The following is a 27,956-nucleotide window of genomic DNA, read 5'->3' as shown; positions in this document are numbered from 1 at the left end:
TATTCTCAAAGACAATACCTTTTTCAAATTTCCATGAGTTGCTTTATTTCTTTTGAACTTTAACACAAGCATGTTGATTGTGACAAAATCTTAGTTTTGCCTGATTATTTTCAACACTTTGCGTCACAAATACTGTAGGAATTTATACAATAAGTTGAACATTTTAGACAAAAATAACCAACATGAACCAATATAATAATCTGCAGTCAAACATTTAGTGTCACTTCTTTTTATAACATTTTTACAAAAGGCTCCAGAATACAAAATAACAGTCAGGGGAGAAATACACAGGTAACAACCTTTAAGCCAGAGCAATCATACACATACAATTTACAATCAATTCAGAAAACACAATCCCAAATCACAACACAACCTATAATTTCCGTGCGTGAACTGTCTGGTGTCTTATCAGATTGCTCAGAAAGGAGAAGTTCTTCCCACACTGGGTGCAGTGGAACAGTTTCTCACCCGTATGGACGCTCTGATGCACTTTTAAATTGCTGGAATGAGAGAACTGTTTCCCGCATTGAGCGCATCTGAAAGGTTTCTCCCCTGTGTGTACTCTCTGGTGCCGCTTCAGGCTGCACAGCTGGCTGAACTGCTTCCCACACAGGGCGCACTCGTACGGTTTCTCCCCTGTGTGAACCCTCTGGTGCATCTTGAGCTGGCACAGGTGAGGGTACTCCCTCTCACAGAAGGTGCACCTGTAGGACCTCGCCCCCTCCTCCCTAGACCCTCTGTCCTGATGAGTCCCAGTCACGTCGCCCAGGTGGGTGTCGGGGGCGCTCCCAGGGAAATCTACCCAGGTGGGGTACTGCAGCTCCTCGGTTCCCGTGGCGTATGGAGTGGCGGTGGTTGCGGGGTTCTGAAAGGTGCTGAGGCGGTTGTGGAAAGCGCCGTCCATGCCGATGGTGTAGAAGTGATTGTCAGGTGAGTTCTGTCTCGCTGCTGGCTGGACACCTGGGTGAGGATGATGAAGATGATGATAAGCGTTACTCGAATGTCCTCCGAGAAGCATGGCATCTGCTTCACTATGTCCTCCTTGATGATGCCCGTGTTCCATGATGTCACCTTGTCTCCAGGACGAGGGCGTGCCATCCCCATCGTCAACAGGAAGGGGGTCGATAACTATGACCTCCGACATGACTTCTGAATCGACCTGGGAATATTCGTGTTCACTCCTCACCATCTGAGGAAGTGGGGGAATAGGGTTCAGCTTTGTGAGAGGTGAGGGGCTTCCTGAGACTGTCTTGGCAACATAACTAGAACAAGACGGCCGATCATTCGCTGTATCACTGCCTCTTCGCTTATGGGAGTTTACAGGCAGATCGGTTGTTCTCTCGCGGTTTAGGCTGCACTGCTGTTTAGCAACAGGTCCTGAACCTGTGAGTTGGAACACCTGGCTCAGGCTCTCAGGCTCCGGGTCTGACTTGAAAACAGTGTCTGATCTGTTGACAGTCACTATGCTGTGTTTGGTTCTGAGCTGCTCAGTGAGCTCTTTTTGGTCCGTGTCTAGAGAGGTCGGTGTGTTTGGGTCTGTCATTCTGTGGCCACTATCAGTACCTGAAGAGACAACAAAAGCATGATGGTCATATGCAGTCAAACAAAACAATGAGGTTGTCAATCAGTATGTCATTTTTCATTACAGCAATCCATAAATCATTACCTGGCATCTCCCTCAGACCCTCTTCTTTCTTCCATGGCTGGAGGTCTCTCTCCCCTTCCACAGTAGATTTGGCCTGAAAAGAGGAGGGAGGAATTAAGTAGACAGACATGAGCTCTACAAAGCTCTCAAACAAATGCAGGTCTATTATAACTCAGATATTACTAGGCTATAATATTGATCTAATGGCTTGAATTAAGATGTTAATTTACTGACTCAACTCATGGACACAGAACATATGAAACTAAAACTGGACCTCAATAATTCACTAGTAATTTTGAAAGAAAAATGTCCTTTCCTTACAATATATTTAGGGTCAATGTGAGAATATATATTTAGAGTCAAGAAGCACCATGAAATTATTTGAAAAATATTATTTATTGATGGAATTATTGGATTTAATGAATAAACAGCTACAGCCATTGGTCAAATTGGTACAGAAGAACAGACCGTTTTTCAGTCTCACATTAGAATTTCAGTATCTGCTATAACTTTAGTGTGACACACAGTATTATTAGTAGAACACAACCATGATCAACCTTAACAGTCAATGTGAGTGATGCTGTTGGCCTTAAAGAAGCCAAGAAAACGTAACAGTCTTTGTAGATAATGTCAATATGAACCACGTTGTATTGTAGACGTATGAGACCAGGGCAAACATCCTGAAGACATACGACTGTGTTAGAACCAATGACGTTTGAACTCATGATATTTCTATAACAGCTTTTTTCAATAGGAATCTCTTGTTCCTTGTCAGTTATCAATGATGAAGCTTCTGATGTCTTTTCAGATTGCTGGTGTGGGAGAACCTGCGTCCGCAATGTGCACAACTGAAGGGCTTCTCGCCAGTGTGGACGTTTAGGTGCATTTGGAGATGGCTGGCGCCCTCAAAGCTCTTCTCACAGAAGTTGCAGGCGAACCCCCGCTTCCTGGTGTGGATGACAGCGTGCTGCTGCAAGTCACTCTCGTGGACAAACTTCTTATGGCAGCTCGGGAAACCGTACTGTCGTTCTACGGTGCCAGGTCTAACATCTGTGGCAAGATTACTCAAATTACAGGAAGTTGTGGTGCTTGGTCTAAAATGGCTGACAGGAAGTGAGGTATGAGCTGGTTGTTGAACTCCTCTTCCTGGTATTTCAGAGTGTCTATGGAGGCTTGCCAACGAACACCAACTAGCTTTGTTGGCCTCACCTGCATTTCCTGTGTCAAGATGGGTGCCTGTATTTATCTCTGAGGTCCGGAAGCCGGGTGAAACCAATTGCATAGTGTTGTCTCTCATCGAATCGTGGTGATTCATTGGTGTGTTTCTGTTAAACACTCCCACTCCCTGCTTATTTCCAGTCCCATTGTCCTGTGGTGTAGTAGCTGTACTCACCTGACCCCACTCGAAACCTCTATCTACCTGCTGGCCACTAGATACACTGCTCATATCTGTGGCCGAGCTAGTCTGTGTTTCTGGGCCCACTGGGCCACTCCCTAGGTCCATTGCTTTAGTGAGAGCAGCAGAGGAGCCATCATCAGTCACTACTACCTCTCTCCACACCTGGTTTAAAGAACCTCTTAGGAGATTGAAGTCCCCGTTCATGTCACACTTTGTGTCCAGACTCTGTCTCTCTGCTTTGGGTTCAAATCCCGTGTGTTGCTGGGGTCCCTGGTTCACATTCCCTGTTTCTGATTGGAGGAGGACGGCGTCAGATCCACTGACCTCCATAGCGGTGTTGTTGTAGTTGTTGTTGTTGCCTCTGGTGCCACTGGACTGGAAGGCGGGGTCCTCTGTGGTGGCTGCAGCCGGTTGGGTGGTTAGTTCTCTGCTCCCCTCCACTGTTCTAGCTGGGTGGCTGAACCTACAGTCCTGGTCACCTGCTTCTCCCTCCACCTTGATGATCAGCAGGTCTGGTTCCCCTTCCTCTGTCTCTGCTGACTGCTGATGGGGTTAAGTGGGAGAGATGAGTGAGTGAGACAGAGCATACACTATCTACTGAATGGAGATATGGGCATGACATGGGATTTAGTGAAATTCATAGTAGTTGTCTTGTTGTTATTGTGTTATAATCAGTGGTGTAGTGGAGGGTAAACTCCACCTTTTGTATGTTACACATGCCTTTACAACCCTTTGGCACAAAAATGCATTTAAAGTATAGGGAGTGTTGCTTTAATCACTGTGTACGGCGATCATCGTTTACCATCCATATTTTTTTACCACTACATCACTAGTTATAATGTGTTGACATACACATCTATACAGACATAACCTCATCCCCAGGGTGAAGTGTCTGGTGCACGAGACTAAAACAGATATAAGTCTGTGACAGTCAAAAATCGGCTGTTAAAATTGGAACTTACCTCATCACTTGTAGCAGCCATATGCTTTGATGGAGAGACATTGTCTTGGTCCACGTCTATGGGCTGTCTGTCTCTTTGAATGCTGCTGTTCCCAAAACTCCTGTTGGAAAGTCTGGCTCTGCTTTGCCAAGTAGGTCCTGGAAATAAAGGGGAGGTTCATTTGACCCCATCCATCAATGTTGTTTTACAAAGTACCAAGCAAACATATGTTCATGATGTATGTTATGTGTCTGTAGAGCTAGAAGAATCCTAGCTGTGTTGACAGTACAAAGAAAGCATGATACATCCTCAAATCTTATTTTATTGGTCACGTCACGTACACATATTTTACAGATGTTATCGCAAGTGTAGCGAAATGCTTGTGTTTCTAGCTCCATCAGGGCAGTAATACCTACTGTAACACAGTGAAATGCTTGTGTTTCTAGCTCCATCAGGGCAGTAATACCTACTGTAACACAGTGAAATGCTTGTGTTTCTAGCTCCATCAGGGCAGTAATACCTACTGTAACACAGTGAAATGCTTGTGTTTCTAGCTCCATCAGGGCAGTAATACCTACTGTAACACAGTGAAATGCTTGTGTTTCTAGCTCCATCAGGGCAGTAATACCTACTGTAACACAGTGAAATGCTTGTGTTTCTAGCTCCATCAGGGCAGTAATACCTACTGTAACACAGTGAAATGCTTGTGTTTCTAGCTCCATCAGGGCAGTAATACCTACTGTAACACAGTGAAATGCTTGTGTTTCTAGCTCCATCAGGGCAGTAATACCTACTGTAACACAGTGAAATGCTTGTGTTTCTAGCTCCATCAGGGCAGTAATACCTACTGTAACAGTGAAATGCTTGTGTTTCTAGCTCCATCAGGGCAGTAATACCTACTGTAACACAGTGAAATGCTTGTGTTTCTAGCTCCATCAGGGCAGTAATACCTACTGTAACAGTGAAATGCTTGTGTTTCTAGCTCCATCAGGGCAGTAATACCTACTGTAACAGTGAAATGCTTGTGTTTCTAGCTCCATCAGGGCAGTAATACCTACTGTAACACAGTGAAATGCTTGTGTTTCTAGCTCCATCAGGGCAGTAATACCTACTGTAACAGTGAAATGCTTGTGTTTCTAGCTCCATCAGGGCAGTAATACCTACTGTAACACAGTGAAATGCTTGTGTTTCTAGCTACATCAGGGCAGTAATACCTACTGTAACACAGTGAAATGCTTGTGTTTCTAGCTACATCAGGGCAGTAATACCTACTGTAACACAGTGAAATGCTTGTGTTTCTAGCTCCATCAGGGCAGTAATACCTACTGTAACACAGTGAAATGCTTGTGTTTCTAGCTCCATCAGGGCAGTAATACCTACTGTAACAGTGAAATGCTTGTGTTTCTAGCTCCATCAGGGCAGTAATACCTACTGTAACAGTGAAATGCTTGTGTTTCTAGCTCCATCAGGGCAGTAATACCTACTGTAACACAGTGAAATGCCTATGTTTCTAGCTCCATCAGGACAGTAATACCTACTGTAACACAGTGAAATGCTTGTGTTTCTAGCTCCATCAGGGCAGTAATACCTACTGTAACACAGTGAAATGCTTGTGTTTCTAGCTCCATCAGGGCAGTAATACCTACTGTAACAGTGAAATGCTTATGTTTATAGCTCCATCAGGGCAGTAATACCTACTGTAACACAGTGAAATGCTTGTGTTTCTAGCTCCATCAGGGCAGTAATACCTACTGTAACACAGTGAAATGCTTGTGTTTCTAGCTCCATCAGGGCAGTAATACCTACTGTAACACAGTGAAATGCTTGTGTTTCTAGCTCCATCAGGGTAGTAATACCTACTGTAACAGTGACATGCTTATGTTTCTAGCTCCATCAGGGCAGTAATACCTACTGTAACACAGTGAAATGCTTGTGTTTCTAGCTCCATCAGGGCAGTAATACCTACTGTAACACAGTGAAATGCTTGTGTTTCTAGCTCCATCAGGGCAGTAATACCTACTGTAACAGTGAAATGCTTGTGTTTCTAGCTCCATCAGGGCAGTAATACCTACTGTAACAGTGAAATGCTTATGTTTCTAGCTCCATCAGGGCAGTAATACCTACTGTAACACAGTGAAATGCTTGTGTTTCTAGCTCCATCAGGGCAGTAATACCTACTGTAACACAGTGAAATGCTTGTGTTTCTAGCTCCATCAGGGCAGTAATACCTACTGTAACACAGTGAAATGCTTGTGTTTCTAGCTCCATCAGGGCAGTAATACCTACTGTAACACAGTGAAATGCGTGTGTTTCTAGCTCCATCAGGGCAGTAATACCTACTGTAACAGTGAAATGCTTGTGTTTCTAGCTCCATCAGGGCAGTAATACCTACTGTAACACAGTGAAATGCTTGTGTTTCTAGCTCCATCAGGGCAGTAATACCTAACAATACAGACACATCCAAAAAATAAAAAGGAATTAAGAAATATCAGAACGATCAAGGTCAGAGTCCAGAATAAATATATATGTATATGATGGTATAGACAGTATATGAGTAGACAAGGTAGGTACAGCAGTAGTTATATAGGATGAGCCTTAACCAGAATACATTACATCCATATAAAGTGGGTAAAACAGTATGTAAACATTATTAAAGTGACCAGTGTTCAATGACTAGGGCAGCAGTCACTAAGGTGCAGGGTAGAGTATTGGGTGGTAGCCGGGCTAGTAACAGTGACTAGGGGCGGCAGCGTAGCCTAGTGGTTAAAGTGACTAAGTTCAGGGCAGGGTACTGGGCGGAGGCAGTCTAGTGGGGTCCTTGATATTCTTCTTGGCCTTCCTGTGACACCTGTGCTGTAGATGTCCTGGCAAGGGTGCCCCCGGAAATACGTTGGGCTAACCGCACCACCCTCTAGAGAGCCCTGCGGTTGCAGACGGTGCAATAGCAGTACCAGGTGGTGATACAGTCTGGAAGGATGCTCTCAATTGTGCATCTGTAGGTTTATTAAGGTCTTTGGGGCCAAGCCAAATTTCTTCAGCCTCTTGAGGTGGATCTCAATAATTACATCTAGGCCGAACTGTATTGACAGTACATAAATCATGGCTGTATTATACTAGCTTTGAACTTTGTAAAACACAATTGATGGATGGGGTCAAATTGAAGATTCATGTTTAATTTAATTTTTTATTTATTTCACCTTTATTTAACCAGGTAGGCTAGTTGAGAACAAGTTCTCATTTGCAACTGCGACCTGGCCAAGATAAAGCTAAGCAGTTTGACACAAACAACACAGAGATACAAATGGAATTAACAAACATACAGTCAATAATACAGTAGAAAAAGTATGTATACAGTGAGTGCAAATGAGGTAGGACAAGGGAGGTAAGGCAATAAATAGACCATGGTGGCGAAGTAATTACAATATAGAAATTAGACACTGGAATGGTAGAATGTGCAGAAGATGAACGTGCAAGTAGAGATACTGGGGTGCAAAGGAGCAAGATAAATAAATAAATACAGCATGGGGATGAGGTTAGTGGATGGGCTATTTACAGATGGGCTATGCACAGGTTTAGTGATCTGTGAGCTGCTCTGACAGCTGGTGCTTAAAGCTTCAGCGATTTTTGCAGTTTGTTCCAGTCATTGGCAGCAGAGAACTGGAAGGCGGTCAAAATAAGAATTGGCTTTGGGGGTGACCAGTGAGACATACCTGCTGGAGCGCGTGCTACAGGTGGGTGCTGCTATGGTGACCAGTAAGACATACCTGCTGGAGCGCGTGCTACAGGTGGGTGCTGCTATGGTGACCAGTGAGACATACCTGCTGGAGCGCGTGCTACAGGTGGGTGCTGCTATGGTGACCAGTGAGCTGAGATAAGGGGGGACTTTACCTAGCAGGGTCTTGTAGATGACCTGGAGCCAGTGAGTTAGCTGACGAGTATGAAGCGAGGGCCAGCCAACGAGAGTGTACAAGTCGCAGTGGTGGGTTGGATATGGGGCTTTGGTGACAAAACGGATGGCACTGTGATAGACTGCATCCAATTTTTTGAGTAGAGTGTTGGAGGCTATTTTGTAAATGACGTAGCCGAAGTCGAGGATCGGTAAGATGGTCAGTTTTACGAGGGTATGTTTGGCAGCATGAGTGAAGGATGCTTTGTTGCGATATAGGAAGCTGATTCTAGATTTATTTTTTGGATTGGAGATGCTTAATGTGAGACTGGAAGGAGAGTTTACAGTCTAACCAGACACCCAGGTATTTGTAGTTGTCCACATATTCTAAGTCAGAACCGTCCAGAGTAGTGATGCTGGACGGACGGGCAGATGCGGGCAGCGATCGGTTGAAGAGCATGCATTTAGTTTTACTTGCATTTAAGAGCAGTTGGAGGTCACGGAAGGAGAGTTGTTTGGCATTGAAGCTCATCTGGAGTTTAGTTAATACAGTCTCCAAGGAGGGGCCAGAAGTATACAGAATGGTGTCGTCTGTGTAGAGGTGGATCAGAGAATCACCAGCAGAATGAGCGACATCATTGATGTATACAGAGAAGAGAGTTAGCCCGTGAATTGAACCCTGCACCCCCATAGAGACTTTTAGAGGACCCGGACAACAGGCCCTCCGATTTGACACACTGAACTCTATCAGAGAAGTAGTTGGTGAACCAGGCGAGGCAATCATTTGAGAAACCAAGGCTGTTGTCTGCCAATAAGAATGTGGTGATTGACAGAGTCGAAAGCTTTGGCCAGGTTGATGAATACGGCTGCACAGTATTGTTTCTTATCGATTGCGGTTATGATGTCGTTTAGGACCCTGAGCGTGGCTCGGAAACCAGATTGCATAGCGGAGAAGGTACGGTGGGATTCGAAATGGTCGGTAATCTGTAATTTAAAATACGTGTACAGTGTCAAATGCATCATCATCACCAACCTGTCGTTGCAGTCTCTCGATGGTTGTGTCTGTTTAGGAGGCGTATTCCATGGAAGCGATTGTGGACGGACCCCTCTGAAGACTTTGTTCTATCTGCTCGAAATCTGGTGATCTGAAGTTCCATCAATTTCATTTTCCTCCGGAGAAATTCATTCTCCTTGTGGCTTTGGGACATCTTCAGGTGCACAACCGCATAGCCATCGTCAACAACTTTGCAGATTTCGGCTACAGCCGCGTTGGCTAACACCTCCATGATTGAGGCTATCTGCGCCTGGAACTCGACCACGGAACCCGACATTGTCCCCCGACGCTTTTGGCCTCTTTTCAATATGAAAACAGTCTTTGTGTTTTCTATATTATGAGTATCTAGCAAGCTATTCAAACAAATACAATACTATCATAAACTAAACATGGATAGCTAGCTAGCTTTGTTTGTAGCTCGCTGGTGAGATTATTTTTCCTGTTCCTGATCACAGTAATGTAATCATATGCTGGACTTGAAAGTTGGACACCGCCACCTACTGTATAGGAGTGCTCCACAATAACAATGTTGGAGCTCCATAATAAACATGTTTTCTGGTGTAAACAATATTTCATGATTTTTCTAAAATAAAGCATTTAACTATTTCTGGTATTTCTAATAGAAATAAACGACAAACAGTTAATTGACTTGAAAAAAAAGTAAATTACAACAGTATGACAGACTAGCCTACTATTCATATATATGAATTCCATCAACATCTTTACAGCCTATCAATCTGATAGTAAATCTAAAGTATATTGTTGACAGGCAAATGGAAATCATTTTTTAATTACTGTTCACCTACACACATTCATAAGGATGTTTAAAATATTTACTTGTCATAACTTATACATTATCAGTCCACTCTGGACCAAGCATCAAGACAGTTGAACTGAAAACACTACCACTACACAGAGAGGGTAGTGTTCAATGTGGAAACCATTCAAACGGTTCAAAACACATAGACCTAGTTTTCATATGAAAACCCCACTAGTGTGAAGCCGAGCCATTCCCCTTAAATCTAGGGCCAGGAGGTGTTCCCTGGTCTGGTCACGTGGTGAGGAAAAACTCCTGCCCCTGCCTTTCATTATGTCAGTGTTAAGTTGTCCCCAGATGCTGATCTTGGATCAGTTTGAGTTTTTTTTTTCACTAATGGTTAACGTTTTCCATGTCTTTGGGGAACCTGTTGGAGAGTAATCCTTTGGGATGAAAAGTGTCCTCTCCTGACACTCAAAACGCAGAGCGAGGGAGAACTGTAGGGTTGAGGTCCAAGGTCCAACTCGCACCTTGAACCTCAACCCTACAGTTTTCCCTCGCTCTGTAACTCTGTTTTTTGTTTTGTCACTCCAGCCTAGGGAAACCCTACACACTGTCGTGTGTGAAAAGGTCGGACATTTCTGAGATACTGGACCTGGCATCAACGATGGTGTGCCTGACATCAACGATCATACCACGCTCAAAGTCGCTTAGTTCACTCCTTTTGCCCATTCTAACGTTTAATTGAACAGTAAATTTGCCTCGATGCCTGTCTGCCTGCTTTGCCTGATTCACTGTCTGTAGGAGCGTTCAATTTTCTTTAACGGGGTGGTGTACCTAATAAACTGGGCGGTGAGTGTATATTTAGGGTCAATATATATTTAGGGTCAATCTATATAGGGCCAATCTATATAGGATCAATCTATACTGAACAAAAATATAAACCCAACAATCAACAATTTCAAATATTTGACTGAGTAACAGTTCATATAAGTAAATCAGTCAATTAAGATACATCAATTAGGCCCTAATCTATGGATTTCACATGACTGGGAATACAGACATGCATCTGTTGTTCAGATACCTTCAAAAAAAAGGTAAAGGCGTGGATCAGAAAACCCTTCAGTATCTGTTCTGACCACCATGTGCCTCATGCAGCACGACACACATCCTTTGCATAGAGTAGATTAGGCTGTTGATTGTAGCCTGTGGAATGTTTTCCCACTCTGCTTCAATGGCGGTGTTGCTGGATATTGGTGGGAACTGGAACACACTGTTGATCCAGAGCATCCCAAACATGCTCAATGGGTGACATGGTGAGTATGCACTATGCAGGCCATGGAAGAACATTTTCAGCTTCCAATAATAATGTACAGTTACTTGCAACATGGGGCCGTGCTTTATGCTACAACATGAGTTGATGGGTGGCGGATGAATGGCACTACAATGGGCCTTAGGATCTCGTCACGGTATCTCTGTGCATTGAAATAGTCATCGTTAAAATGCAATTGTGTTCGTTGTCTGTAGCTTATGCCTGCCCACAACATAACCCCACCGCCACCTGTACGGCCGACCGGCCCAATATCTGTCCGGCCGACCGGTCCTATCTGTCCGGCCGACCGGTCCAAAACCTGTCTGGACGACCGGTCCAATATCTGTCTGGCCGACCGGTCCTATATCTGTCTGGACGACCGGTCCTATCTGTCCGGCCGACCGTTCCAATATCTGTCTGGCCGACCGGTCCCTTCTGGTCAGAGGAGAAAGGAAGAGTCAGAGAGAGAGACAAAAGAACATCAACAAGACCTTTCATGATGTGACGGGGAAGATAGCCAAATTGTTGGTATGGCGCAACAACACTCGTGTGCACATTCCCCTTCGATGGAATTGTGAACCTTACTGCAGATGAGTTCATATCATATCTAATTCAATACATTTCAATTTGTCTGTTCATAGAAAGTAAATGTCCTTTCTCTCAATCTTTCATTTACATAGGTCAGGGTTGAGCTGGGCTGGACCAAGAGTGTAAAAGGTTACCGCTTGTGATTTCATCACTGGTGAAAAGTCAGTGATGAAAATATATTCAGTTGACTTTCATCCCACTGGGCAAAAACTGGTTGAATCAACTTTGTTTCCATGTCATTTCAACCCCAAAAAATCAATGTGATGACGTTGAATCAACATGGAAAACTGATTGGATTTTCAAAAAGTGTCACGACTTCCGCCGAAGTCGGTTCCTCTCCTTGCTCGGGCAGCGTTCGGTGGTCCACGTCACCGGCTTTCTAGCCATCGCCGCTCCATTTTTCATGTATCCATTTGTTTTGTCTTGTTCCCTGCACACCTGGTTTTCATTCCCCAATCAATCTACATGTATGTATTCCTCTGTTCTCCATCATGTCTTTGTGTCAGATTGTTTGTGTTACGTGTGTATTGTTGACGCACCAGACTGGCTTGTTTTTCCTGTGATATTTTTAACGAATATGTTTATTGTTAAACATAATTATTGTGACTGTTTTGTGCGTTTTGCACTTTTTCCTAAATAAAGTGTGCGCCTGTTTCACAAATCTCTGCTCTCCTGCACCTGACTTCGCTATCAGTACGCACACATCTGACAAAAAGTAATCAACGTAAGGGCATTTAGTCTTTTTTTCACCAAACTTTTAACCTAAATCCAATGACATGGTGACTTTTTTTTGTTGATTTCATGTTAATTAACTGGACCAAATGTTAATCAAAACTAGATGTCAGTCAGGGCCCAGTGGGATGTTAGTCTGTCAGCCCTATCTACTTTGACATCATCCTCTCTCCTTCCCAACTTTCTCCCCTCCTCTGGCTCTCTCGCTCTATTCCTGACACAGGCCTAATGAGCTGGTCTCAGGAACAAAATGGACAGATAGGACCAGTCGGCCGGACGGCCAGATAGGACCAGTCGGCCGGACGGCCAGATAGGACCAGTCGGCCGGACGGCCAGATAGGACCAGTCGGCCGGCCAGATAGGACCAGTCGGCCGGACGGCCAGATAGTAACAGATGGGTCCGGTTTATGTCGTGCCAATTCACTCTCTGGATGACACACATACACAATCCATGTCTCAATTGTTGCAATGCTAAAAAACAACTTCTTTAGCCTGCCTCCTCCCCTTCATCTACACTGATTGAAGTGGATTTAACAGGTAACATCAATAGGTGTATTTAGGGTCAAGAAGCACCATGGAATTATTTGAAAAATATTATTTATTGATGGAATTATAGGAATGAATGAATAAACAGCTACAGCCATTGGTCAAATTGGTACAGAAGAACAGACCGTTTTTCAGTCTCACAGTAGAATTTCAGTATCTGCTATAATTTTAGTGTGAGGCACAGTATTATTAGAATAACACAACCATGATCAACCTTAACAGTCAATGTGAGTGATGCTGTTGGCCTTAAAGAAGCCAAGAAAACGTAACAGTCTTTGTAGATAATGTAAATATGAACCACGTTGTATTGTAGACGTATGACACCAGGGCAAACATCCTGCAGACATACGACTATGTTAGAACCAATGACGTTTGAACTCATGATATTGCTATAACAGTTTTTTTCAATAGTGTTAGGTTCTAATTCTCAGAGTAAACAAGTCAACAGACACTATGAAAGCTGAACCAAGTTTATTCTCCCAGAGGACCAATACAGCTGCATCAGACAAAAAATGTTTCCACCAACAAGTTTATATACTCCAGTTTAGATGCACTCCTCCTTGTCTCCAATCCTGACATCTGTTATGGTTCGACAGGAAGACGAAGTGATGACCTCAGCCCCCTTGATGCCTAATCCAAAGCTCTCTCCCCTTATCAATGCCTGCCACATGTGATCGCTTCCCTGCCCAACTCACGGCTGTCATGGTGCCTGGTACCAGACTGTGTCTCTTCTCCTCCCAGAGGACCACTCCCATAGGATCCCTGATGGCTAACAATAACATATCCTGACATAATGTAAACGTTATACATTACCCTCTCTCCCTCTGTGACATATCCTGACATAATGTAAACGTTATACATTACCCTCTCCCCCTCTGTGACATATCCTGACATAATGTAACTGTTATACATTACCCTCGCTCCCTCTGTGACATATCCTGACATAATGTAAACGTTATACATTACCCTCTCCCCCTCTGTGACATATCCTGACATAATGTAACTGTTATACATTACCCTCTCTCCCTCTGTGACATATCCTGACATAATGTAAACGTTATACATTACCCTCTACCCCTCTGTGACATATCCTGACATAATGTAACTGTTATACATTACCCTCTCCCCCTCTGACATAATGTAACTGTTATACATTACCCTCTCCCCTCTGTGACATGAATAAGTATATTTCATATTCTCAGAACCCAACAATAGGAATCTCTTGCTTCTGTGTCAGTTTTCAATGATGAAGCTTCTGATGTCTATTCAGATTGCTGGATTGGGAGAACCTGCGCCCGCACTGTGCACAACTGAAGGGCTTCTCCCCAGTGTGGACGTTCTGGTGCACTTGGAGCTTGCTGGGGGACACAAAGCTCTTCTCACACAAGGTGCAGGCGAACACCCGCTTTCTGGTGTGGATGACGACGTGCTGCCGCAAGTCACTCTCGTGAACAAACTTCTTATGGCAGCTCGGGCAACCATACGGTCGTTCTATGGTGCCAGGTCTAATGTGATTAGCAAGATTACTTGAGTGAGAGGAAGTTGTGGCGCTTGGTCTAAAATGGCAGACAGGAAGTGAGGTATGAGCTGGTTGTTGAGCTCCTCTTCCTGGTATTTCAGAGTGTCTATGGAGGCTTGCCAATGAGCGCAAACTAGCTTTATTGGCCTCACCTGTATTTCCTGCGTCAAGACGGGTGCTTGTATTTATCTCTGTGGGACGGAATCCGGGTGAAACCAACTGCATAGTGTTGTCTCTCATTGATTTGTGGTGTACAGGGTGAATCGATGGTGCGTTTCTGTTAAACACTCCCACTCCCTGCTTATTTCCAGACCCATTGACCTGTGGTGTAGTAGATGTACCCACCTGACCCCACTCAAAATCTCTATCTACCTGCTGCCCACTGGATACAGAGTCAATCACTATCACATGTTCTGATGAGGAATGGTATGACTTGGGGGAAAAGCCAAGGACGACGTCAGATCCACTGACCTCCATAGCGGTGTTGTAGTTGTTGTTGCCTCTGGGGCCACTGAGCTGGAAGGCGGGGTCCTCTGTGGTGGCTGCTGCCGGTTGGGTGGTTAGTTCTCTGCTGCCCTCCACTGTTCTAGCTGGGTGGCTGATCCTAGAGTCCTGGTCATCTGCTTCTCCCTCCACCTTGATGATCAGCAGGTCTGGTTCCCCTTCCTCTGTCTGCTGGGGTTGAGTGAGAGAGATGAGTGAAACAGAGCATATGCTTTCTACATGCCTAAACATCAGACTGTTACCATGGTTACCCCATGGATATTCAGTCTCCTCATCAATCTACACACAATACCCCATAATAACAAAGCAAAAGCAGGTTCTTCAGACATTTTTGCAACAAAAAAAAAGAACTGATATCACATTCACATAAGTATTCAGACCCTTTACTCAGTACTTTGTTGAAGCACCTTTACCAGCAATCACAGCATTGAGTCTTCTTGGGTATGATGCTACAAGCTTGGCACATCTGTATTTGGGGAGTTTCTTCCATTCTTCTCTGCAGATCCGCTTATGTGGGTTCAAGTCTGGTCTCTGACTGTGCCACTCAAGGACATTCAGAGACTTGTCCCGAAGACACTCCTGCGTTGTCTTGGCTGTGTGCTTAGGGTAGTTGTCCTGTTGGAAGGTGAACCTTCGCCCCAGTCTGTGGTCCTGAGCGCTCTGGGGCAGGTTTTCATCAAGGATCTATCTGTACTTTGCTCCGTTCATCTTTCCCTCAATCCTGACTAGTCTCCCCAGTGCCGCTGAAAAACATCCCCACAGCATGATGCTGCCACCACTATGCTTCATCGTAGGGATGGTGCCAGGTTTTCTCCAGACGTGACGCTTGGCATAAAGTCCATAGAGTTCAATCTTGGTTTCATCAGACCAGAGAATATTGGTTATTGTGTTCTGAGAGTCCTTTAGGTGCCTTTTGGCAAACTCCAAGCAGGCTGTCATGTGCCTTTTACTGAGGAGAGGCTTCCGTCTGGTCACTCTATCATAAAGGCCTGATTGGTGGAGTGCTGCAGAGATGGTTGTCCTTCTGCAAGGTTCTCCCATCTCCAAAGAGGAACATCAGGTTGTTGGTCACCTCCCTGACCAAGGCCTTTCTCCCCCGATTGCTCAGTTTGGCCGGCTGGCCAGATTTAGGAAGAGTCTTGGTGGTTCCAAACTTCTTCCATTTAAGAACGATGGAGGCCACTGTGTTCTTGGGGACATTCAAGGCTTCGGAAATGTTTTGGTACCCTTCCCCAGATCTGTGCCTTGATACAATCCTATCTCGGAGCTCTACAGACAATTCCTTCGACTTCATGGCTTGGTTTTTGATCTAACATGCACTGTCAACTGTGGGACCTTATATAGACAGGTGTGTGTCTTAACAAATCAAGTCCAATCAATTGAATTTACCACAGGTGGACTCCAATCAAGTTGTAGAAACATCTCAAGGATGATCAATGGAAACAGGATGCACCTGAGATACATTTGGAGTCTCATAGCAAAGGGTCTGAATACATACAGTTGAAGTGGGAAGTTTCCATCCACTTAGGTTGGAGTCATTAAAACTAGTTTTTCAACCACTCCACACATTTCTTGTTAGAAAACTATAGTTTTGGCAATTCAGTTAGGACATCTATGTTGTGCATGACACAAGTAATTTATCCAACAATTGTTTACAGACAGATTATTTCACTTATAATTCACTGTATCACAATTCCAGTGGGTCAGAAGTTTACATACACTAAGTTGACGGTGCCTTTAAACAGCTTGGAAAATTCCAGAAAATTATGTCATGGCTTTAGAAGCTTCTGATAGGCTAATTGACATCATTTGAGTCAATTGGAGGTGTACCTGTAGATGTATTTCAAGGCCTACCTTCAAACTCAGAGCCTCTTTGCTTGACATCATGGGAAAAATCAAAAAGAAATCAGCCAAGACCTCAGAAAACAAATTGTAGACCTCCACAAGTCTGGTTCATCCTTGGGAGCAATTTCCAAATGCCTGAAGGTACTCATCTGTACAAGCAAAAGTATGCAAGTATTAACACCATGGGACCACGCAGGCGTCATACAGCTCAGGAAGGAGATACGTTCTGTCTCCTAGAGATGAACATACTTTGGTGCGAATAGTGCAAATCAATCCCAGAACAACAGCAAAGGACCTTGTGAAGATGCTGGAGGAAACTATATCTATATCCACAGTAAAACGAGTCCTATATCGACATAACCTGAACGGCCGCTCACCAAGGAAGAAACCACAGCTCCAAAAGTGCCATAATAAAGCCAGACTACGGTTCGCAACTGCACATGGGGACAAAGATCGTAATTTTTGGAGAAATGTCCTCTGGTCTGATGAAACAAAAATAGAACTGTTTGGAAATAATGACCATCGTTATGTTTGGGGGAAAACAGGGGAGGCTTGCAAGCCGAAGAACACCATCCCAACCGTGAAGCACGGGGGGTGACAGCATCATGTTGTAGGGGTGCTTTGCTGCATTAGGGACTAGTGCACTTCACAAAATAGATGGCATCATGAGGAAAGAAAATTAGGTGAAATATGTTGAAGCAACATCTCAAGACATCAGTCATGAAGTTAAAGCTTGGTCGCAAATGGGCCTTCTAAATGGACAATGACCCCAAGCATACTTCCAAAGTTCTGGCAATATGGCTTAAGGACAACAAAGTCAAGTTATTGAAATGGCCATCACAAAGCCCTGACCTCAATCCCATAGAAAATTTGTGGGCAGAACTGAAAAAGCGTGTGCGAACAAGGAGGACTACAAACCTGACTCAGTTACACCAGCTCTGTCAGGAGGAATGGGACACAATTCACCCAACTTATTGTGGGAAGCTTGTGGACGGCTACCCAAAACATTTGACCCAAGTTAAACAATTTAAAGGCAATGCTACCAAATACTAATTGAGTGTATGTAAACTTCTGACCAACTGGGAATGTTATGAAAGAAATAAAAGCTGAAATAAATCATTCTCTCTACAATTATTCTGACATTTCACATAACTAAAATAAAGTGGTGATCCTAACTGACCTAAAACAGGGAATTTTTTATCGGATTAAATATCAGGAATTGTGAAAAAGTGAGTTTAAATGTATTTGGCTAAGGTGTATGTAAACTTCCAACTTCAACTGTACGTAAACAAGCAATTTTGTCTTTTTTGTTTGTATTACATTTGCAAAAATTCTAAAAACCTGTTTTCGCTTTGTCATTATGGGGTATTATTGTGTGTAGATTGATGAGGGGGAAAACGATTTATTACATTTTAGAATAAGGGAGTAACGTAACAAAATGGAAAAAGGAAAGGGGTCTGAATACCGTCTGAATGCACTGCATCTTAAAACTCTTAAGGATCTGGCCCTTTTTAAAATGTTCGTCTAAAATGACATACCCAAATCTAACTGCCTGGAGCTCAGGACCTGAAGCAAAGATATGCATATACTTGATACCATTTGAAAGGAAACACTTTGAAGTTTGTGTAAATGTGAAATGAATATAGGAGAATATAACACATTAGATCTGGTAAAAAATAATACAAACAAAAAAACATGTGTTTTCTATGTATTATTTTGTTCCATCATCTTTGAAATGCAAGAAAAAGGCCATAATATCATATTTTTTAGTTTTGGCGCAATTTAGATTTTGTTCCCTAGATAGAAGCAGTGTGTGCAAAGTTTCAGATTGATCCAGTGAAGCATTACAATACCGGACAATATTTTGATTATATGGTAATAAAAATGTTACGTTTACACACTACCAGGAATGTCATACATGATGGATCATTAGCATATACACTGACTTTCAAACATCTAGATGGCCGGTTGGGGTGTGGAGCCAGAGACAGCAAGGCTTCAAACTGTAGAACCCAGTTCCCACATTTGAATATAAAACTGTATTCTTATCAAACAAAACTATGCTACATTTTATCTCTGGGACCTTCATGATGACAAATCAGAGCAAGATTACTGAATGTAAGTACATTATTTACCTTCAGAGGTGAATGTATCAAACCAGTTGCCGAGTTTTAAGTCTTTTTTTCACTGTGAAAGCTACTGTAAATTGGACAGTGCAGTTAGATTAACAAGAATTTAAGCTTTCTGCCCATATAAGACATGTCTATGTCCTGGAAAGTTCGCTGTTACTTACAACTGTCATGCTAATAACATTAGCACACGTTAGCTCACCTGACCCCACTCAAAATCTCTATCTACCTGCTGTCCACTGGATACAGAGTCAATCACTATCACATGTTCTGATGAAGAATGGAATGACTTGGGGGAAAACCTGTGGTTTTCTAACCCTACACTTCTCATTTCTATGTCTGAGCTAGTCTGTGTTTCTGGGCCCACTGGGCCACTCCCTAGGTCCATTACTTTAGTGTGAGCAGCAGAGGTGCCATCGTTAGTCGCTACTGCCTCTCTCCACACCTGGTTTAAAGAATCTCTTAGGAGATTGAGGCCCCCGTTCATGTCACACTTTGTGTCCAGACTCTGTCTCTCTGCTCTGGGTTTAATCCTGTGTGTTGCTGTGGTCCCTGGTTCACATTCCCTGTTTCTGACTGGAGGAGAATGGCCTCAGATCCACTGACCTCCATAGCTGTGTTGATGTTGTTGCCTCTGGGCTGGAAGGCAGGGTCTGCTGCCGGTTGGGTGGTTGGCTCTCTGCTGACCTCCACTGTTCTGTCTGGGTGGCTGATCCTAGAGTCCTGGTCATCTGCTTCCCCCTCATCCTTGATGATCAGCAGGTCTGGTTCCCCTTCCTCTGTCTCTGCTGACTGCTGATGGGGTTAAGTGGGAGAGATGAGTGAGTGAGACAGAGCATACACTATCTACTGAATGGAGATATGGGTATGACATGGGATTTAGTGAAATTCATAGTAATTGTCTTGTTGTTATTGTGTTATAATCAGTGGTGTAGTGGAGGGTAAACTCCCCTTTTTGTATTTTACACATGACTTTACAACCCTTTGGCACAAAAATGCATTGAAAGTATAGGGAGTGTTGCTTTAATCACTGTGTACGGCGATCATCGTTTACCAACCATATTTTTAACCACTACATCACTAGTTATAATGTGCTGACATACACGTCTATTCAGACATAACCTCATCCCCAGGCGGAAGGAAGTGTCTGGGTCCGAGACTAAAACAGACATAACTCTGTGAGAGCATGAAATTGGAACTTACCTCATCACTTGTAGCATCCATATGCTTTGATGGAGAGACATCCTCTTGGTCCACGTCTATGGGCTGTCTGTCTCTTTGAATGCTGCTGTTCCCAAAACTCCTGTTGGAAAGTCTGTTTCTGCTTTGCCAAGTAGGTCCTGGAAATAAAGGGGAGGTTAATTTGACCCCATCCATCAATGGTGTTTTACGAAGTACAAAGCAAACATACAGTAATACCTTCATGATGTACACTACTGTTCAAAGGTTTGGGGTCACTTAGAAATGTCCTTGTTTTTGAAAGAAAAGCAAATGTTTTGTCTATTAAGATAACATCAAATTGATCAGAAATACAGTGTAGACATTCTTAATGTTGTAAATGAATATTGTAGCTGGAAATGGCAGATTGTTTATGGAATATCTACATAGGGGTACAGAGGTCCATTATCAGCAACCATCACTCCTGTGTTCCAATGGCACGTTGTGTTAGCTAATCCAAGTTTATGATTTTAAAAGGCTAAATTATCATTAGAAAACCCTTTTGCAATTACAGCTGAAGTCGGAAGTTTACATACACATAGGTTGGAGTCATTAAAACTAATTTTCAACCACTCCACAAATTTCTTGTTTGCAAACTATAGTTTTGGCAAGTTGGTTAGGACATCTACTTTGTGCATGACACAAGTAATTTATCCAACAATTGTTAACAGATTATTTCACCTATCATTCACTGTATCACAATTCAGTGGGTCAGAAGTTTACATACAGTAAGTTGACTGTGCCTTTAAACAGCTTGGAAAATTTCTGAAAATTATGTCATGGCTTTAGAAGCTTCTGATAGGCTAATTGACATAATTTGAGTCAATTGGAGGTGTACCTGTAGATATATTTCAAGGCATACCTTCAAACTCAATGCCTCTTTGCTTGACATCATGGGAAAATCGAAAGAAATCAGCCAAGACCTCAGAAAAACAATTGTAGACCTCCACAAGTCTGATTCATCCTTGGGAGCAAATACTAAATGCCTGAAGGTACCACATTCATCTGTAGAAACAATAGTACGCAAGTATAAACACCATGGGACCACGCAGGCATCATACCGCTCAGGAAGGAGACGCGCTCTGTCTCCTAGAGATGAACGTACTTTGGTGCGAAAAGTGCAAATCAATCCCAGAACAACAGCAAAACAGCAAAGGACCTTGTGAAGATGCTGGAAGAAACAGGTACAAAAGTATCTATATCCACAGTAAAACGAGTCCTATATCGACATAACCTGAAAGGCCGCTCAGCAAGGAAGAAGCCATTGCTCCAAAACCTCCATAAAAAAGCCAGACTCCAGTTTGCAACTGCACATGGGGACAAAGATCGTACTTTTTGGAGAAATGTCCTCTGGTCTGATGAAACAAAAATAGAACTGTTTGGCCATAATGACCATCGCTTTGTTTGGAGGAAAAAGGGGGAGGCTTGCAAGCCGAAGAACACCATCCCAACCGTGAAGCACGGTTGTGGCATCATGTTGTGGGGGTGCTTTGCTGCAGGATGGACTGGTGCACTTCACAAAATAGATGGCATCATGAGGAAAGAAAATGATGTCGATATATTGAAGCAACATCTCAAGACATCAGTCAGGAAGTTAAAGCTTGGTCGCAAATGGGTCTTCCAAATGGACAATGACCCAAAGCATACTTCCAAAGTTGTGGAAAAATGGCTTAAGGACAACAAAGTCAAGGTATTGGAGTGGCCATCACAAAGCCCTGACCTCCATCCTATAGAACATTTGTGGGCAGAACTGAAAAAGTGTGTGCGAGCAAGGAGGCCTACAAGCCTAACTCAGTTACCTCAGCTCTGTCAGGAGGAATGGGCCAAAATTCACCCAACTTATTGTGGGAAACTTGTGGAAGGCTACCCGAAACGTTTGACTCAAGTTAAACAATTTAAAGGCAACGCTACCAAATACTAATTGAGTGTATGTAAACTTCTGGCCCACTGGGAATGTGATGAAAGAAATAAAAGCTTAAATAAATCATTGTCTCTACTATTATTCTGACATTTCACATTCTTAAAATAAAGTGGTGATCCTAACTGACCTAAGACGCCAAATTTTTTACTAGGATTAAATGTCAGGAATTGTGAAAAACTAAGTTTAAATGTATTTGGCTGAGGTGTATGTAAACTTCCGACTTCAACTGTATGTTAGCACAGCTGAAAACTGTTGTCCTGATTAAAGCAACAATAAAACTGTCATTCTTTAGACTAGTTGAGTATCTGGAGCATCAGCATTTGTGGGTTCGATTACAGGCTCAAAATGGCCAGAAACAAAGACATTTCTTCTGAAACATTACCTGACTATTTACATATCAGGGATTACCATTCGGGTATATATATTTGAAACCCAACCTATGCTTAATCCACTAAAATATGTCACATTCAATGTAAAAGGTCTTAACAGCCCGATTAAGAGGAAGAGAGTCTATACATAACTTAAGAAATGAAAGGCTGACATTGTGTTTTTACAAGAAACACATCTTACAGACAGTGAAACTAAAGAGGGAATGGGTATGACAAGTTTTTGAGCCCTCTTTTAACTCCAAAGGAAGAGGAACTGCAATTTTGATAAGTAGACACATCCCCTTCTGCGTCAACAATTAAATGCTTACCTTCTAATAAATCTCCTGGGGAGGATGGCTTCCCACCAGAGTTCTATAAAGAATTTAAGGAGCTGTTGGTCCCCTACCTTATGGAGGAACTTAAAAAAGCAGGGGAGGACAACTGCTTTCAAGAAGTCTCTCTCTCAAACAGTGATTACAGTAATTCACAAGAAAGGGAAAAACCCCCTAAAGTGCGCCTCCTATAGACCAATCTCTCTCCTTAACACAGATTGTAAACTGGTCACCAAGATGCTATCTAGGAGACTGGAGTCATGTCTTCCCCTGTTGGTCAACCCAGATCAGACTGGCTTCATAATTAATAGATTGTCCTCCAATAATGTCAGAAGGTTCTTTTAATATAATTCACCTTGCTAACAAAAACAAAATACCTAGTGTCGCAGTCTCCCTCGACGCTGAAAAGGCCTCTGATAGGGTTGAATGGCCATATCTCTTTCGCGTCTTGGAAAAATGTGTTTTAGGTACCGTGTTTGTAAATAGACATTGTAACTACGTAGCTAATAACTGTTGTAATGGGGAACATTATTGTAGCAACACACCTTTGGAGGGAAGGCAATCCCGCGCTGTCTTAGCTAAGTTTTCATGTCATCGGGTGTAGTTCGTAAAGGTTGAAGTGTGAATGTTAGGATGGTAACGCTATAATAATTAAGGATGAAGTGTGTATGTTAGGATGGTAACGTTATAATAATTAAGGATGAAGTGTGTATGTTAGGATGGTAACGTTATAATAACTAAGGATGAAGTGTGAATGTTAGGATGGTAACGTTATAATAACTAAGGATGAAGTGTGTATGTTAGGATGGTAACGTTATAATAACTAAGGATGAAGTGTGAATGTTAGGATGGTAACGTTATAATAATAATTAAGGATGAAGTGTGTATGTTAGGATGGTAATGCTATACTAATTAAGGATGTAGTGTGTATGTTAGGATGGTAACGTTATAATAACTAAGGTTGAAGTGTGTATGTTAGGATGGTAACGTTATAATAACTAAGGATGAAGTGTGAATGTTAGGATGGTAACGTTATAATAATAATTAAGGATGAAGTGTGTATGTTAGGATGGTAATGCTATACTAATTAAGGATGTAGTGTGTATGTTAGGATGGTAACGTTATAATAACTAAGGTTGAAGTGTGTATGTTAGGATGGTAACGTTATAATAACTAAGGATGAAGTGTGAATGTTAGGATGGTAACGTTATAATAATTAAGGATGAAGTGTGTATGTTAGAATGGTAACACTATAATAATTAAGGATGTAGTGTGTATGTTAGGATGGTAACGTTATAATAACTAAGGTTGAAGTGTGTATGTTAGGATGGTAACGTTATAATAACTAAGGTTGAAGTGTGTATGTTAGGATGGTAACGTTATAATAACTAAGGATGAAGTGTGTATGTTAGGATGGTAACGTTATAATAATTAAGGATGAAGTGTGTATGTTAGGATGGTAACGTTATAATAACTAAGGTTGAAGTGTGTATGTTAGGATGGTAACGTTATAATAACTAAGGATGAAGTGTGTATGTTAGGATGGTAACACTATAATAATTAAGGATAAAGTGTGAATGTTAGGATGGTAACGTTATAATAATAATTAAGGATGAAGTGTGTATGTTAGGATGGTAACACTATAATAATTAAGGATGAAGTGTGAATTCACACCAGGAATAATAAGTGTGAAGTTTGATTTCCTCTCTTCTGTAATAAGCAGCCAATGAGGTGTTTTTCCTTTATTCATGTGTTTAATATGATACTGTTAAAGCTCCGGCTAAACTGTTTATGTATGTCAGCACTTCAGAGTTATACCAAGCTAATAAGTCACTCGTAAGATAAGGTTGTAAGAGTGTGTTTAACTGTATTTTCATTTACTTTATAGTTCTCACGGAAGGTGATAATTCTGACTAAAACTACAGAATAAAGCCACCAGTTAAAATCAAGGAACGGTTGTTCTCGTGGTTACTGGAGGGAGGTACACCCACCTCTTCGCCCTCGCCATCGAATCATTGGCTGAGGCTATTAGAATGTGCCCTGACATACATGGCTTTGAGGTGGGCCCCCATACCCATAAGTTATCACTCTTTGCGGATGACCTTGTCTTATTTCTAACAAACCCAGAACACTCCCTCTCTCACTTACAGAACATATTACAGCGTTATAGTTCTTTCTCTGGATATAAGGTCCATTTTGATAAAAGTGAAATCTTACCGTTGTATGTCTTTGACCATTATACCATCAAGCATCAGTTACCTTTTAGATGGTTGCCTATGGGCTTGACATATTTGGGCATAATGGTGGATGGTAATCTGAACAACCTCTATAAACTCAATCTGGCCAGCTTGTTGCATAAGGTGGAGGGTGACCTGTGTAAATGGATGGACTTGCCTCTCACTCTACTGGGTAGAATCAATGTAATTCAAATGAATGTCCTGCCCAGATTTCTATATTTGTTTCACTCTCTCCCTATCCCTGTTCCCACAGCATTCTTTTTCTCTCTCGACAAGCTGACCAGGCGGTTTATCTGGCACGGCAAAACCCCAAGGGTTGGCCTGGATAAACTGACCCTTGATTACGGCCAAGGAGGCTTAAACCTCCCCAATTTCAGAATGTACAATTGGACAGCAGTCTAGATTTCTAGCTCAAAGGTTTGACAATGGTCCCTCTCCCTCATGGTTGAACAGTTTGATAAATGATTTAATTTTTGTTTTAAATGTTCTTAATTGGAAAATGCAATAATAAAATAGATATATTTTTTAAATCAGCAGTTTCCAGCTACAATAGTAATTTACAACATTGACAATGTCTACACTGTATTTCTGATCAATTGTATGTTATTTTAATGGACAAAGTGTGATTTTCTTTCAAAAACAATGACATTTCTAAGTGACCCCGAACTTCTGAACGGTAGTGCATGTAATGTGTATATAGAGCTAGAGGGATCCTAGCTGTGTTGACAGTACAAAGTAAGCTCGATACGTCATATGTGGAATGTCAATAATACAGCTGGGCCCTAAATGTATTGACATTACATAAATTATGGAAGTATTATACTTGCTTTGAACTTTGTAAAACACAATTGATGGATGGGGTCAAACTGAAGATTAACGTAATGTAAACTATGTGCACTGTCAAATTCATCATCATCACCAACCTGTTGTTGTAATCTCTCGATGGTTGTGTCTGTTTAGGAGGCGTATTCCATGGAAGCGATTGTGAACGGACCCCTCTGAAAACTTTGTTCTCTCCGCTCGAAATCTGGTGATCTGAAGTTCCATCAATTTCATTTTCCTCCGGAGAAATTCGTTCTCCTTGTGGCTTTGGGACATTTTCAGGTGTACAACGGCATAGCCATCGTCAACAACTTTGCAGATTTCGGTTACAGCCGCGTTGGCTAGCACCTCCATGATTGAGGCTATCTGCGCCTGGAACTCGACCACGGAACCCGACATTGTCCCCCGACTCTTTTTGCCCCTTTTCAATGTAACAGTATTTGCGTTTTATATATTATGATGATCTACAGTTATCTACCAATCTATTAAAACAAATAATCATAACAGAAACTTAACGTCAATTTGCAGCTAGCTTTGTTTGTAGCTAGCTGGTGAGATGTTTTATTTTTTCCTCACACAGTAATGTAATCATACGTGGACTGTAGAATTTAAAGTTGAACACCGCCACCTACTGTACAGGAGTGCGGCACAACAATGTTGTACCTACGTAATAAACAACATGTTCTCTGGTGAAAACAATTTCATTATTTTTTTTAAATAAAGAATTTCACTATTTGGGGTATTTCTAATAGAAATAAACAACCAACGATTTACAACAGTAAATGCTGGTCATCTATGAATGTTTGAACATCTTTAACAACGATCTGGCCTTCATGACCATGTACTCTACAATCTCCACCGGGCACAGCAAGAGGACTGGCCACCCCTCAGAGCCTGGTTCCTCTCTAGGTTTTTCCTGCCTTCCTAGGGAGTTTTTCCTAGCCACCGTGCTTCTACATCTGCATTGCGTGCTCGTTGGGGTTTTAGGCTGGGTTTCTATATAGGCACTTTGTGACATCTGCTGATGTAAAAAGGGCTTTATAAGTACATTTGATTGATCGATAATTCCCTGTACTTTTGAAAGGAAAATGACCTTTCCTGCTTGAGGTGAGAACATAGATACCTACCAAAATAAAGGAAACTCCAACAAAGTGATTAAATAGGGTGTTGGGCCACAACGAGCCAGAACTGCTTCAATGCACCGTGGCATAGATTCTACAAGTGTCAGGAACTCTATTAGAGGGATGTGACGCCGTTCTTCTACGAGAAATTCCATAATTTTGTGCTTTGTTGATGGTCGTGGAAAACACTTCAAAAAAGTGTTCAATTTGATTGAGATCTGGTGACTAAGACGGTCATGGCATATGGTTGACATCGTTTTCATGCCCATTAAACCATTCAGTGTCCACTGGTGCCCTATGGATGGGGGAATTGTCATGCTATGGGGCATAGCCGTTGTCGACAAAATAATGGCCTACCCAGCATTTTTATTCATGACCCTAAGCATGATGGGATAATAATTGATTCATTAACTCAGGAACCACACCTGTGTGGAAGCACCTACTTTCAATATACTTTGTATCCCTAATTTGTTTTCCTTATTTTGGTAGTTACCTGTATATTTAGCGTCAATCTATATAGGGTCAATATATATTTAGGGTCAATCAATATAGGAGGGGTATTCAAATCTTACCCTATGAGGTCCGGAGCCTGCTGGTTTTCTGTTCTACCTGATGGCTATATAGGGTCAACCTATATTTATGGTCAATATACTGTATATTTAGGGCCAATCTATATAGTGGCAATATATATTTAGGGTCAATCTATATTTAGGGTCCATATACTGTATATTTAGGGACAATATGTTTAGGATCAATCTATATTGGGTATATATACAGAATCAGTCAAAAGTTTGGACACACCTACTCATTCAATGGATTTTCTTAATTTTTTACTATTTTCTACATTGTAGAATAATAGTGAAGACATAACTATGAAATAACACATATGGAATCATGTATTAACCAAAAAAGTCTATAAATATATTATATATTTCAGATTCTTCAAAGTAGCCACTGTTTGCCTTGATGACAGCTTTGCACACTCTTGGCATTCTCTCAACCAGCTTCATGTCACCTGGAATGCATTTCAATTAACAGGCGTGCCTTGTTAAAAGTATATTTGTGGAATTTATTTCCTTC

General features: G+C 42.1%; 1 protein-coding gene across 5 annotated transcripts; it reads right to left on the bottom strand.

Moving 5' to 3' along the window:
- Positions 1-19: 19 nt before the first annotated feature.
- Positions 20-26,154, bottom strand: LOC139419089 (uncharacterized). Of its 5 annotated transcripts, none has more exons than XM_071169010.1 (7): positions 25,857-26,154; positions 20,061-20,197; positions 19,464-19,652; positions 14,851-15,054; positions 3,369-3,587; positions 1,667-1,739; positions 20-1,563 (listed from the first exon to the last, which is right to left on the bottom strand). In XM_071169010.1, the coding sequence occupies exons 1-7, from the start codon at positions 26,152-26,154 to the stop codon at positions 374-376; spliced, it is 2,310 nt and encodes a 769-aa protein (XP_071025111.1). In that variant the 3' UTR covers positions 20-373. The 5 variants fall into 5 exon arrangements, with proteins under 5 accessions (XP_071025111.1, XP_071025112.1, XP_071025113.1 ...); XM_071169011.1 differs by having other exon boundaries at positions 14,851-15,051; XM_071169012.1 differs by having other exon boundaries at positions 19,464-19,649.
- Positions 26,155-27,956: the final 1,802 nt, after the last annotated feature.

Source organism: Oncorhynchus clarkii, chromosome 10, assembly GCF_045791955.1.
Source record: "Oncorhynchus clarkii lewisi isolate Uvic-CL-2024 chromosome 10, UVic_Ocla_1.0, whole genome shotgun sequence".
In the NCBI taxonomy this organism is placed as follows: Eukaryota; Metazoa; Chordata; class Actinopteri; order Salmoniformes; family Salmonidae; genus Oncorhynchus; species Oncorhynchus clarkii.
The sequence above is the reverse complement of the archived record's forward strand: the minus strand, read 5'-3'. Positions and strand labels throughout refer to the sequence as shown.